We start from the raw sequence: 12,341 nt of genomic DNA, 5'->3' as shown, positions 1-12,341 counted from the left end.
CGCAGTGCCTTCCACTGCTCAGCCCTGCTGTGCCGCCCCATCCAGCAAAGCAGCAGGTTGCAACAGCGGACCTGAAGCTGGACGAGCCTCAGCCTCCCTTCGGCTCAGGCTGGAAGGTGTGCGATGCCCCAGTCCATCCCCACCCCACAGCTGCAGGGAAGTAAGAAGCTCATGGTCACCAAAGGAACGTCGGGGGGGATGAAGGTGACACCCTGCAGCGGGCTCCTCGCCTCCCATCTGGGACCTCCCGCTGTCTATTGAAGGAGACGGCCTGGGCTGGACCCAGTGTCCCAGGCATGGTGGTGACACTGGGGCTCATGGCCAGCCGACCTCCAGGACAGGAAGGAAATGAGGGAACGGGCAGGTGTTCTTCCGCTGCAGCGGGACGGGACAGGGTATCGGTGCTGAGATCTTCCCGGGAGGAAGGCTCCACCCTGGGACCTTGGCTACCAGGGAGGGGAAGGTAGCAAAGCCAACATGGAGCAGAAAGTGTTTCACCAACAATAAGCCACAACTTTTATTAATTGATAGAAATAGTACAAATTTTAAATTTAGTTGCATTTTACTTTTCTCTGAAACACCAAAAAACGCTCCTCCCTCTGGCAGCTACATCGTCAACTCCTGCAGAGAGAGAAAGGCACGTTAGGAGCCAGCCTTGCCGGCAGCACAGAGCCCTACAGCCCGGCCCCTGACACGCAGAGGAATCCAGCACCACGGCTGCAGGCGGGAGGCACATCCCGTCCCTCAGCTCATGCCCTACGTGCGGCAGCAGCCGCATGGGAACTACGTGCTGCACATCTCCCCCCAGGGACATCCCACCGGGAATGGTTCTCCCTCCTCCCCGGGCGCCAGGCCCACCTGGCCAGGCACTCACCATTATAGCGTTTACAATATCGTTACTGTTGTTCTTCAGGGCACGGACTGCCTTTGCTCGGGACACGTTCGCCTGTGACATCACCAGCTCAATGTCTTTCACCTCGACGCCAGTTTCGTCAACCTAAAGGAGACAGAACAGGGTTCACGCCAGCCCGACCACGGTTTGTTCCGTGCCTGGCAGAGGGAAATGGGATTGTCTGGACTGGGGCAGCTCCTGCTCAGGCCACGCAGACAGAAGCTGGGAGGCAAGGCCGGGTACTGCCCAGGCCTGGGGACAGTCCCCTGGCAGTGCCTGGGACCAGATCCCCCCAGGGAAGGACCCTGTGCTCTCCTTTTCCCATCATGGTGAAGACACGGATGGAGGAAAGAAAACCATGGGTCTTAACACAAACTCTGGAGGCTTTGCAGCCGGCTCAGCCCCACGGTGAAGTGCCCAGCCCTGCAGAACCAGGCTGGGGAAGGCGTACCTCCTCTTCCTCGCTCTCCTCCTGCACGGTGGGAGTCTGTGTGTTTTCTTGGATGTTTGAAACAGTTTCTCCTTGCACTTTGAACTTTTCGGCAGCTGCCAGCTGGGCTTGCTGGGACAGGTCTTCGATCTGGAGGAGGAAAAGGTGTGAGTGAGGCTGGCCTCGTGCAAAGCAGGATGCCAGCATGCAGGCTCGGCGTGCCGCAGCTGTGCTCCCCACCCTGCAGCAGTGCCAGCACATCAAACAGCTCTGCCGAACAACGCAGCTGGGAAGCTGGCCCTCAACGCGCACCCCCGGTCTGCCCACATCCCTCTGGAGTGGCACAGAGCAGCTGCTGCAAACACGGATTAACGCAGCTGCCAGACACTCTGCAGTCAGCTCACCTTCGCTTCACCAAAGACTATGTAGGTGTCTGATGCTGGGCTCTTGTATACGTCTGGCTTTGTGATGACGAAGAGGATGTTCTTAGATTTCCGGATGGTGACTCTGGTTACTCCTGTCACCTGGCGAAGGCCCAGTTTAGACATTGCCTGAAAAACATGAGAGAAAAGTAAGCGAGGGAAAGAAGTTACTGAGACAGCCCAGCCTGTGTAAAGATGCATCCACTCATCTGCTCTCCAGAGACCCGGGTCCAACGATCGGTGTGCTCTTGCAAATGAAAATGTGCATTTTACTGCTGTGGAGGAGAAGCAATCCCAGGCTTTTAGCCTGACAATGCAGTGGGAGCCCGGGAGGGAACTCTCCCAGGACTGGCAGGATCTGTAGCACAGCCCTGAGCCCCTCCAGACACGGAATTTTGCCCACAGATGGGGTGTCCCCCTGCCCAGGGGCCTGATGAGGGCAGAAAGTCATACAAAGCTCTTGGCTCCCCAACGCCCAGCTGCTATTGTACGGGGCGGGAGGGGAGGAGCAGCAGGTGGGGCAAAGGCCCCAGCACTCGAGGATACCGTGCCAGACCCTGAGGCAAACCCCAGCCACCCACGGGCAGGCTGTTCACCATGTACAGGTTTGGTCCAGCCACCACCCCACCTCACCTTCCGTGCTTTCTTTTCGCTCCGGCTCTGTTTTGCTTTGCTGACAGGTTCTTCATCTATTTCAGCTGCTGCTGCAAGCTGCAAGGATAGAAAACAAGAGGAATCCGTGACAACCCCGAGGTGGTGATGGACAGCACCAGCAGGGATCCTGCTCTGCTGCTGCTGCTGGGTGCAGGGACGTGGCCAGCGTGTGCCGCCTGCCCTACCTGTGCCTGCTGCGTCGTGGCCTGTGTAGAGTCTTGCTCTTCGAGCTCTGGTACGGATTCATCACTGTCAGACTCTGTTCCAGACCCTACAGAAACAAACACACGTGTCTCTTTCCAGCTCAGGTAGGTCCAGGGGACACAGCAAGATCAAAGAACTGCACTGCTCCAGTGCAGCCCTTGTTGCTGGGGGTTCTGAGTGCTGACACCATTTCCAGCCCGCACGGTCAAGCAGGATCAGGTGGAAGGAGTGCTCTCTGCAACCCCAAACACCATCAGCAGCAGGGAGCACAAAAGCCTGTTCTGAGCATGCTCACCATGGTGGAAGGGCTGCCAGAGCACCGCAGATGCCTGGACGCTGCCTCCGGAATGCTGAGGCCCCAGGAGACAGCCCCAGCTGCTCCCCCCAGTTTGAGGCACCGTGGTGGCCGGCGTGGCAGCGCGGCTGGAGGAGGAGCACAGGGCAGCGCTCCTCAGGCCTGGCACTGACTGGGACTCCCTCGGTTTCCCTCTGTTCAGGCAGTGGTGAAGCTGGAGTTACAGGAGCTCAGACACACAGCATGGAACTGAGACTCGAATCCCCGAGTCCTTGGGGCTTCTGCACCTTTCCGTGACTTTGCTACACGAGGCGATTTGCAATTACCTCGAAAATCCCCACCAGGGAACAGCATCTTTGGACGCTCAGGTTGGCCTCTGTGCCAGGTCCTGAACGCTGCTGGAGCCGGGGAGGCTCAGAGGGCTGCCAGCTCCTGTGCCACTGCCGCAGTGCCACCATTAGCTTGTGAACCATCGTACAGCCGTGTCCGACCACGCAGGAGTGAACAAAGCACAGCCGGGTGTCTCCAGCCTTAGAGGAGGCCAGAGGGTGACCACGATGTCCTCTCATGCAGCTGTTACCTGAATTCAGTCCTGTTTCCTTCTCTGGAAAGGGCCTCTGTGCCCATGGCCGTGCAGAGCACGCAGGAGCCCCCGACAAAGCTCTCTGCAGACTGTCGGTGTGTGCCTGGGGGCCCCCAACAGTTCAGCCAGGCGAAGGACTTTCCCCAGTGTGTGGGGACAGGCCCATTTTGGCACTGGCAGTGCCCGTAGCTCCCCTTTGCTAGCAGACAGACACAGGGAACACCACGGTGGATGGCAGACAGCCCCCCCAGGGTACAGGCACGTGGCAGCTCTTCCCAGAGCCTCCGTGTGAAGCCAGCTCAGGCAACAATCGCAGCACCCATGCCTCAAGCCACACCGTGCTCCGTGCCTGAAAACACGCATTAGTGACACTGACTCGCTGGCACTGGACCATGCCGAGCCCTGACCTGCCCGATCCCGCGGCCACGGGGCATCTCCCTTCCCCATTCCCCGGCTCACCGGCTGCTCGGGCAGGTTCAGCCCGGTCTGGCACGGTTCAGGCCTGCCTCCACCGCGGCACCTCCACAGACTATTCGTCTAGAGCAACACGCCAAGCGCCCCATCTACGGGTTAGTATCTGGTGGGCAGCCAGTGACACTCCATGCACACGGCAAACCGAGGTGGCAAATACCCTTGTCATTCCTCAGGACAGGCTGCTTAGCCGGAGGAGCAGGGGCCTCAGCGGGGGCCACGGCTGCTCGGGGAGAGAAGTCCACCAGGATGGGCTGCACCGGCGGCTTGGCAGCGGGCAGCTCGGGGGGGATCAGAGGCGGCAGGTCATCGTCATCGACGGCAGAGCTGACAGGGGCTGGGGCCTTCGAGGGGGGCTTGGATGGGGGTGGGCGGGGGGACGGCTTGGTGACTTTCCCAGGAGGGGTCTGCTTCTTTGCAGGGGGAGCGCTCGGCGCAGAAGGGGCAGGCGAGGGAAGGTTACCTGCCGGGGCAGAGCCAGGAGGGCTGCCCTCTGGCTTCTGGGGAGCAGGGCCTGCACAACTGGCTGATGGCTTTGGGGGGGCACCAGGAAGCCCTGGGGCTGGGGCAGCCGTGCCTGGAGTGGGAGCTGGCATGCTGGGTGCCAGGGCTGCTGGGGGGGCAGCTGGAGCTGGTGGGGCTGCAGGAGATGATGGGGCTGCAGCAGGGCGCTTGGGAGGCGCTTTGGCTGCAGCTGGGGCTGGTGGAGCCGCTGGCACTGGAGCAGCAGGGGCAGAGGGAGCCTGTGGAGCAGGGCCAGGGCTGCTCTTCAGAGGCTTTTTAGCTGCAGGGGGAGCAGCTGGAGATGCAGGAGCTGGTGTGGCAGGGGCCGAGGGAGCAGCAACAGGGCTCTTGGGAGCTGCTTTGGCTGCAGGAGGAGCAGCTGGAGCTGGTGGAGATGCAGGAGCTGGTGTGGCAGGGGCCGAGGGAGCAGCAACAGGGCTCTTGGGAGCCACACCAGAGCTCTTGGGAGGCTTTTTGGCTGCAGGGGGGGCACCTGGAGCTGGTGGAGAAGCAGAAGCTGGTGTGGCAGGGGCCGAGGGAGCAGCAACAGGGCCCTTGGGAGCCGCTTTGGCTGTGGAGGGCACAGCTGGAGCTGGTGGAGATGCAGGAGCTGAGGGAGCAGCAACAGGGCTCTTGGGAGCTGCTTTGGCTGCAGGAGGGGCAGCTGGAGCTGGGGGAGATGCAGGAGCTGGTGTGGCAGGGGCCGAGGGAGCAGCAACTGGGCTCTTGGGAGCTGCTTTGGCTGCAGGAGGGGCAGCTGGAGCTGGGGGAGATGCAGGAGCTGGTGTGGCAGGGGCCGAGGGAGCAGCAACAGGGCTCTTGGGAGCTGCTTTGGCTGCAGGAGGGGCAGCTGGAGCTGGGGGAGATGCAGGAGCTGGTGTGGCAGGGGCCGAGGGAGCAGCAACAGGGCTCTTGGGAGCTGCTTTGGCTGCAGGAGCAGCTGGAGCTGGTGGAGAAGCAGAAGCTGGTGTGGCAGGAGCTGAGGGAGCAGCAACTGGGCTCTTGGGAGCCGCTTTGGCTGCAGGAGCAGCTGGTGGAGATGCAGGAGCTGAGGGAGCAGCAACAGGGCTCTTGGGAGCCACTTTGGCTGCAGGAGCAGCTGGTGGAGATGCAGGAGCTGGTGTGGCAGGGGCCGAAGGAGCAGCAACAGGGCTCTTGGGAGCTGCTTTGGCTGCAGGAGGAGCAGCTGGAGCTGGTGGAGATGCAGGAGCTGGTGTGGCAGGGGCCGAGGGAGCAGCAACAGGGCTCTTGGGAGCTGCTTTGGCTGCGGGAGGGGTGGCAGGAGCTGCTAGGGCTGCCACTGCTGGGGTGACAGGTGGGGAGCTGGCAGGGACAGAAGGAGCAGAAGGGGCAGTGACCGGGCTCAGAGAAGCCACTTTGACTGCAGGAAGAATGGATGGAGCTTCCACCACCGGTGTGACAGGCAGGGAGCTGGCAGAGGGGGCAGGTGCGGTGGGAGGTGACCTCGCTGCAGGAGGGGCAGCTGAAGTTGGCATAGCAGGGACAGAAGGTGTAGATGGGGAAGCAACCAGGCTCACGGGAGCCACTTTGGCTGCAGGAGGGGTGGATGGAGCTGCCACCACCGGTGTGACAGGCAGGGAGCTGGCAGAGGGGTCAGATGTGGCAGTGACAGGGCTCACAGGTGGCAATTTGGCCGCAGAAGGGGCAGCCGGAGCTGGTGGAGCTGGTGTGGCAGGGGCAGAAGGAGCTGACAGGGCAGTGACTGGGCTCATGGGAGCCACTCTGGTTGCAGGAGGGGTGGCCAGAGCTGCCATCGCTGGTGTGACAGGTGGGGAGCTGGAAGGGGCTGAGGGGGCAGCAGGCACAGGAGCTACCGGTGGGGAGACAGGACTCACTGGAGCTGCTTTAGCCAAAGCAGCCATGGCTGCTGCCACTGGTGGCCCTGGGGGAGATGGGGCAGCTCCCAGAGAGGGTTTTGACAGGGCAGGAGCGATGGGAACGGCCACAGCGGCAGGCGCTGCCTGAGGGTCCGGGCCCTCAGGAGGTGTCCTGGCCATGGAGGGAGGGACTGGCTCTCCCAGAGCTGCAGGGGCAGCAGCCGGGTCCACTGGGACAGGGTCCACAGGACAGGTCTGGGCAAGAGAAGGAGCAACTGGAACCAGTGGAGAGACTGGAGCACCAGGGGTCAGGCCCTGCGGGGCAATAGCATTACTCCCAGGAGACATCACAGCTGGCACAAGAGGGGCAGCAGGTGACAACGGGGCCAGGGCCACGGGGGCAGCCAGGAAGCCAGGAGGAGAGATGGCACTGGTCAGGGCTTGGCACTGGGGAGGAGCTGGGGGGGGCAGGGGAGAGCTGGGGGCTGGGGCTCGGGGAGAGGCCGAGGCAGAAGCCAGCAGGGTGGAGGCAGGGCTGCCAGGAGACACTGGTACTGCTGGGGCAGCCAAGACAGGGCACGGAGGGGCTGCTGTGGGAAGAGGGGGAGAGCCCGGGCTCTGGGGACAAGCTGCAGCCTCGGGAGGCGCGGCAGGAGCAGGCAGGAAAGTGGGGGACGCTGGTGGGGGAGATGGTGTCAGGGGAAGGGAAGGGGGCAGGAGGAGAGCAGCCGGGGCTGCCCCGGGGGCCAGGGAAGCGGCGGGGGCTGCGGAGGCTGCTGTGGGGGCAGGCAGAGGGGCCTGGGCTGCAGCTCCCGTGGGGCTCATGGGGACGGCAGCTTTCACAGGAGAAGTGAGAGCTGTGGGGGGAGAGCCAGGGCTCATGGCAGGGGCGAGGGGGGCCACCGTCACTGCGGCAGGAGCAGCGGCCAGAGCAGGCAACACTGGGGCTGGGAGTCCCGGAGACACTGGGCTAACTGGGGCAGGCCCTGGAGATCCTGGGGCTGCAAAACCCATTGGGGACTGCGGAGCTGGAGGAGGGGAGGTGGTAACTGGGACCTGCAGAGCTGGGGCAGGGAGCTGGGGGGGAAGAGAAAACACGGGGATCGCTGCTGCTGGGACCACAGGTGGGGAAACGGGGGCCGGGGGCCCAGCAGGGACAGGCAGAGTCGCGGCAGGGCTGGGCGGCTCCGCTGGGAGAGCCTGGCCAGCGGGGCCCGGAGATGGAGTCAGAGGTGGGGAATGAGCAGCATGAAGAACAGCTAAAGGAGAGAAACAGAGTGAACCCGTGAGAGCAGGGAGAGAGGGAGGGGAGGCCAGCAGAAGGCAGCGTGCCCAGCACAGCCGGCCCCGTCCTGGCCCTGGCCTACCCCAGCCTTCGTGCCTGGCCTCTAGGGCAGCAGAGGAACGTCTGCCCGACCCACCAACCCAGTGCAGACCGGGGCGTTCATCCACTTCTAGAAACCGGCACCAATTCTAGAGAGCGCCGTGCCAGCATAAGCCAGCTGATGGGCACAAGTGACAAATGAAAAAAACCCGCTGCTGGGATCAGCACTGCCACCCCAGGCTTCCCTCTTTAGAGGGAACCCTGGCACGGCACGGGGTGGCACCTGAAACGCCAGGAAGCCCCAGCAGGCCAGGGGCCAGGCTTTGCTGCCAGCTCTACCCTTGGCTCTTCCCTACCCAAAGGGGCTGCCACCACCTCCATGCAGCTCCGGAGGCCTGGCCAGAGCCCCAGCGCTGCTCCCGAGTCTGGGAAATGGCATCCCGGGCTGGCAGGAGCAGGGAGGGCAACAAGGACCCACCCGAGGATAGGAAGGAAAAGTCAAATTGAACACACTGGCATGCATAACTGCTCCAGGAGCGCACTGGCAGCAGGCAGCCCCCTCCCTCCAGCCCCAGTGGGACACAGGCAGCCCCTCCTGGCAGGCACACGCCCTTCAGGGACGAGGACACCAAGACACAGGGGAGCGGCGTGGCTCAACCGCACTGAGGGGACAGGACCCCGAGTCCTGACTCCCACGCAGTGACCTGCGCTCCCCTGTGCAAGCTGTTAGGGTTAATGTAACTGCAACCACCCAGAACAGCAAACTCTGGTTAATGTGGCACACGAGGTGTTAACGAGGAGGGTCCTGAGTACCTGGTGCTGTGACAGGAGCAGTAACAGGGGCTGCGGGAGGAAGGGCAGCTGGAGCTGAGGTGAGAACAACAGTTTGTTAAGACAAGTCCCACTGAGGGAGGGCACTTGCCATCCAGCTCCCCCAGCACGTGCCTGCCTCCAGCCAGCACTGGGAGCCCGGCGAGAGCCCGGCGTTCCCGAACGCCAGCTCAGGATCAGAGGGAACCGCTCAGGGGAAAGGGCTGTGAGAGCCAGGGAGAGCAGCGCTTGTCCGACCAGCGTAACCGGCACCACTGCCAGTCGGGAGAGCAGAACCGGCCCAGCCACACACCCGCCCCTCAGCAGCTCCAGCCCCGTGCACGGCACCAACCCCGAACACGAAGGCAGCGTGTCCCGGCAGGTCCGCTGGCAGGGACAGTGAGGGGAGTGCTGCCAGGCCAGCTGCCAAGGAGAAGCCACCGACAGCTGCGGAGCCCAAACCACAGTCAGGTTTGCAGAGACCTCAGCACATCGAGGGAACGACAGATCTCCTCCTGCTTCCGCACGGGGCACCGGCTCACCGCTGCAGCCGCATCCAGCTCTGCACAGGTCACCCGCTGACCTGCGACAGGGGTTCTGCCAGCAATTCCATTGCCCCACCTCTCCCATGCTGCAATTAGGGCTAATCACAGACTCAAGTCCTTGCCTCCCTACCGTGCAAAGCAGCAACATGTGCGTGGAACTCACAGCAGCCTCCTCTGTGGGCAACATCCCTTTCTCTGTCCAAGAACAGCGGCCTGGCCCTGAAAGATGATTCCAACGCCCCATTTCCCCCGCCTACCCTGAAATGTGGGATGGTGGGAGGAGGCGGGAACCTGCCTGGAGCTGAGCAGCTACTCAATGAGTGCCAGACATCAGTGCCTCGTGCCAACGGGTGCCAGGACACTTCCTGCTCCAGAGAACTTACTGGCGCCTCAAAAAGGAGAAACAAAACCTGCCAAGAGCTGAGCTGGTCCCAAGACCTTTACAGAACAGGCTACTCAGACAACACCCTTTTCTGGAAAGCTCATTTATCCCTGCCAGCTCCTCCTGTTCCTTTTCCAACTCCACCAACACCTCACCAGCACCGTTTGAGGACATTCCTGTGATAAGCACAATATTTCAATTCACCACTTCTGCACTGACAGCCCTGCCTCACAGGATTGTCAAGAAGCACATATAATTTTTAAGGGATGCTTCAAACAAGCAGGCTGCAGAGCCTTCCGCGGTCTGGCTGCCCACATCCCAAAGCCAAACCCCCTCTACTGCTGGATTAGAGACTGCTGCACCCAATCTCACAAGCTTTCCATGGAGCAGCCAACCTCCAAAGAATAAGACTAATGTCAAAGGAAACTGCTTGCGACTCCCACCCACGGGGTGATCTGCGCCAGCACCCCCAGCTCCTCTTGTGCTGCCGGATCTCAGAACAGCCGGCTGAGTAGAGGCAAGGCAGATGTGACAGCCGTCGCACCCACACCCCCCCTCCACCTGCAGACCTACCTAACGGTCCCCCCGCAGCTGCTCCAGCCTCTGCAGCTGCCCGTGTTGCTGCCCCAGGGCCGGAGAACAGGTCCTGCATTTCCTGCTCAGCACAAGCTGCCCACTGCTGGCTTCTACTGACCTCTGTCTCCTCCATGAAGCTGTCAGTCACTCAAGGGTAGCAGTGCTCAAGAGGAGAAAACATGCCAGTTGTTGCCTGAGACCATGAGAAAAGCCATTCCGGGAAGGGGGGACACGCTGCTAAGTGCCCCCACGCAAGAATCCCAGCTACGCCTGGAGAGAGACCAAAAGTACAGCAGCTCCCCAGGACCCGAAACCGCAGCTGTCACACTGACAGCTGTCATTCAGCCGCACTGGGCATGGGGGGCCGTCTCCTCCCAGGGGCCTTTCTGCCAGCACCTCCCGACCGGAGGGAAGGTCCCACTTCCCTCGTGTTCCCCAAATCCAAGGCGCCCTTTGGACAGACTCCATACACCACCGTGCCCCACGTGGTTCCCCCAAGCTGGGTGACAACGCCTGGTCACATATTCCCGTGGCCTGGAGCAGACGCAGGAAACCTGGGCAGAGCATTTGCACCGCAGCACCTGGGACACCATCAAGGCAGCTGGGCAGCACAACAGGCAGCGCAGGCTGGGCACCACCTCCTGCCCCACGGTGGGCACAGGAGCCCGCGCTCCCCCGCCTGCGTGTTTCTGAGCTGCCCCAAATCCCTGGGCCGCCCCCCGCCACCAGCACAGCAACACTCCCCAGCCGCACTGTGATTCCAACATGGAGCCATGCATCACCTTCCCAGACCCGACCGGTTCCAGTGTGCAAAGGGATTATTAACGTTTGTAGGCATCTCTGAACGTCCCAGTCACCACGCGGCTGCACCTCAACCCAGCTCCGGCCGCCCTCCTCCCACTTGCACTGCTCCAACACCCAAATCCGTATGGGAACATACGAGCAAGGTACAGAGCGTGCCGATACAGCGCTCTCCCTGATAGTTTGGGACACGAGGGCCCACAAATAACGTGACTTTAGCAATACCGATGTGTTTTGGGGTAAGAAGCTACAGAAGGAACACCATTTCCTTCGGCCCACGGCACAACGATGCAGAAGCTGAGAAAGACCCTCAGGCCTTGGTGCAGCCCCCAGCACCCCTGGGGTAACACGGAGCAGAGCACCTGCTGCCACCAGGTCCTCGCCCCCCGAGGACCCCCAGCCCTGGCTCCGCCGCTCCCGTGTCACCCAAGAACCCACCGGGCAGGGGTGAAACACACCAGCGTCCGACCTTCCCCTTTAAAAGCGACTGGGGGCCCGGGGGCCCAGGGGCCGCAGGGCCGTTCCCCCCCCGTAGCACGTTTCGCCCCCTCCCCGAAGTCGCGACACCCCCCGCCCCCGCCTCACCTGTCTCAGCCTGCGGCTGCGGCAGCTCCTGCTCCGTGGCCGGGACGGTTTCTGTAGCTTCGCCAGGCATTTCTGGGGAGAGGGAGAACGCACCAGGCCCGGGCTCGCCGGGGCTCCGGACAGCCCCAGGGCGGCCGCCGGTCCCTGGCCCTTCCCACAGCCACCCGCCAGCCGCTGCCTGGGGCACTGAACGCCTCCCGGTACCGGCAGGTCAGGAGGGACGGCTCAGCTGCCCGCTCGGTCCCGGACACCCCGGGCCCAACGGGCCCCGAGCGCCGAACAGCACGGGCCGAGCCCGGTCCCACCCGGGGCTGCCAACGGTGCTTCCCCCGCCGGGCTGCGGAGCCGGTCTCCCCCGGGGGCCCGGCCCGCCACCCCGGCCGCCTCTCCCCTCTCCCCAGAGCGGGCGGCTCCTTCCCGGTGCGCGGCGCCGTCCCCGCCGGCCTTCCCGGCGCGACCACGGCCCCAGCGGCGGCTTCGGCCGGGCCCGCCGCCGCCCTCCCGCCCCCCTCCCGGCCCGGCCGCGGCCCGCGAGCAGCAGGCAGCCCCGGCAGCAGCCCCGACCCCGGGTGGCGGCGGATGGCGGCGGATAACAGCGGCGGGACTCACTGTGCGGGGAGCAGGGCCCAAGATGGCGGCGGAAAGAGACAGAGCGGCTGGAGGCACCACTTCCGGGAGGACGAGCACTTCCGGGGCAAGGGGCAGCGGCCCAGCAGCCCGCCCCGCCCGGAAGGCCGCGCTCCACCGTTCCGGGCCCTGGCCGGGCCGGGCCCTGGGGGTGTGGGACTGGAACCTCCCGGATGCTGACAGGGAACCCCCGGGTGCCAGCAAGGACCCCTGACTGTGGGGCAGGGACCCTGTGGGTGCCAGCAAGGACCCCCGGTTGTAGGGCAGGGACCCCCCGGGTGCCAACCGAATCCCCCCCGCTGTGGGGCAGGGACCCCGGCCCCCTCCCACCTGGGCGCGTCCCGGGCGCAGGCACGCGGGTGACCACAGACATTTAATGGTCTTTGCGTAGAAAAGGT

General features: G+C 63.5%; 1 protein-coding gene and 1 long non-coding RNA gene across 3 annotated transcripts; one reads left to right on the top strand and one right to left on the bottom strand.

The window, feature by feature from the left end:
* Positions 1 to 490: 490 nt before the first annotated feature.
* NACA (nascent polypeptide associated complex subunit alpha) lies at positions 491 to 12,331 on the bottom strand. Of its 2 annotated transcripts, XM_037371346.1 has the most exons (8): positions 11,926 to 12,057; positions 11,317 to 11,388; positions 2,584 to 2,669; positions 2,378 to 2,455; positions 1,727 to 1,873; positions 1,344 to 1,472; positions 875 to 997; positions 491 to 621 (listed from the first exon to the last, which is right to left on the bottom strand). In XM_037371346.1, the coding sequence occupies exons 2-8, from the start codon at positions 11,384 to 11,386 to the stop codon at positions 607 to 609; spliced, it is 648 nt and encodes a 215-aa protein (XP_037227243.1). In that variant the 5' UTR covers positions 11,387 to 11,388; positions 11,926 to 12,057; the 3' UTR covers positions 491 to 606. The 2 variants fall into 2 exon arrangements, with proteins under 2 accessions (XP_037227243.1, XP_037227244.1); XM_037371347.1 differs by lacking the exon at positions 11,317 to 11,388 and having other exon boundaries at positions 11,926 to 12,331.
* On the top strand, positions 5,124 to 5,671 carry LOC119140243. The gene is made up of 3 exons (XR_005101567.1): positions 5,124 to 5,146; positions 5,486 to 5,575; positions 5,648 to 5,671. It is a non-coding gene; the product is annotated as an uncharacterized LOC119140243 (long non-coding RNA).
* Positions 12,332 to 12,341: the final 10 nt, after the last annotated feature.

The sequence above is a fragment of the Falco rusticolus genome, chromosome 19, assembly GCF_015220075.1.
Source record: "Falco rusticolus isolate bFalRus1 chromosome 19, bFalRus1.pri, whole genome shotgun sequence".
Lineage (NCBI taxonomy): Eukaryota > Metazoa > Chordata > Aves > Falconiformes > Falconidae > Falco > Falco rusticolus.
This window is presented reverse-complemented; position numbering and strand designations above follow the sequence as displayed.

What these genes read in the sequence shown, in the direction of transcription:
- NACA (XM_037371347.1), bottom strand. Translation starts at nt 12,316, where the DNA reads ATGTCTGTGGTCACCCGCGTGCCTGCGCCCGGGACGCGCCCAGGTGGG. An exon ending in GCGAAAAGAAAGCACGGAAG is followed by an intron (nt 1,874 to 2,377) that starts GTGAGGTGGGGT and finishes CATGTTTTTCAG; the next exon opens with GCAATGTCTAAACTGGGCCT. An exon ending in TAGTCTTTGGTGAAGCGAAG is followed by an intron (nt 1,473 to 1,726) that starts GTGAGCTGACTG and finishes TTCCTCCTCCAG; the next exon opens with ATCGAAGACCTGTCCCAGCA.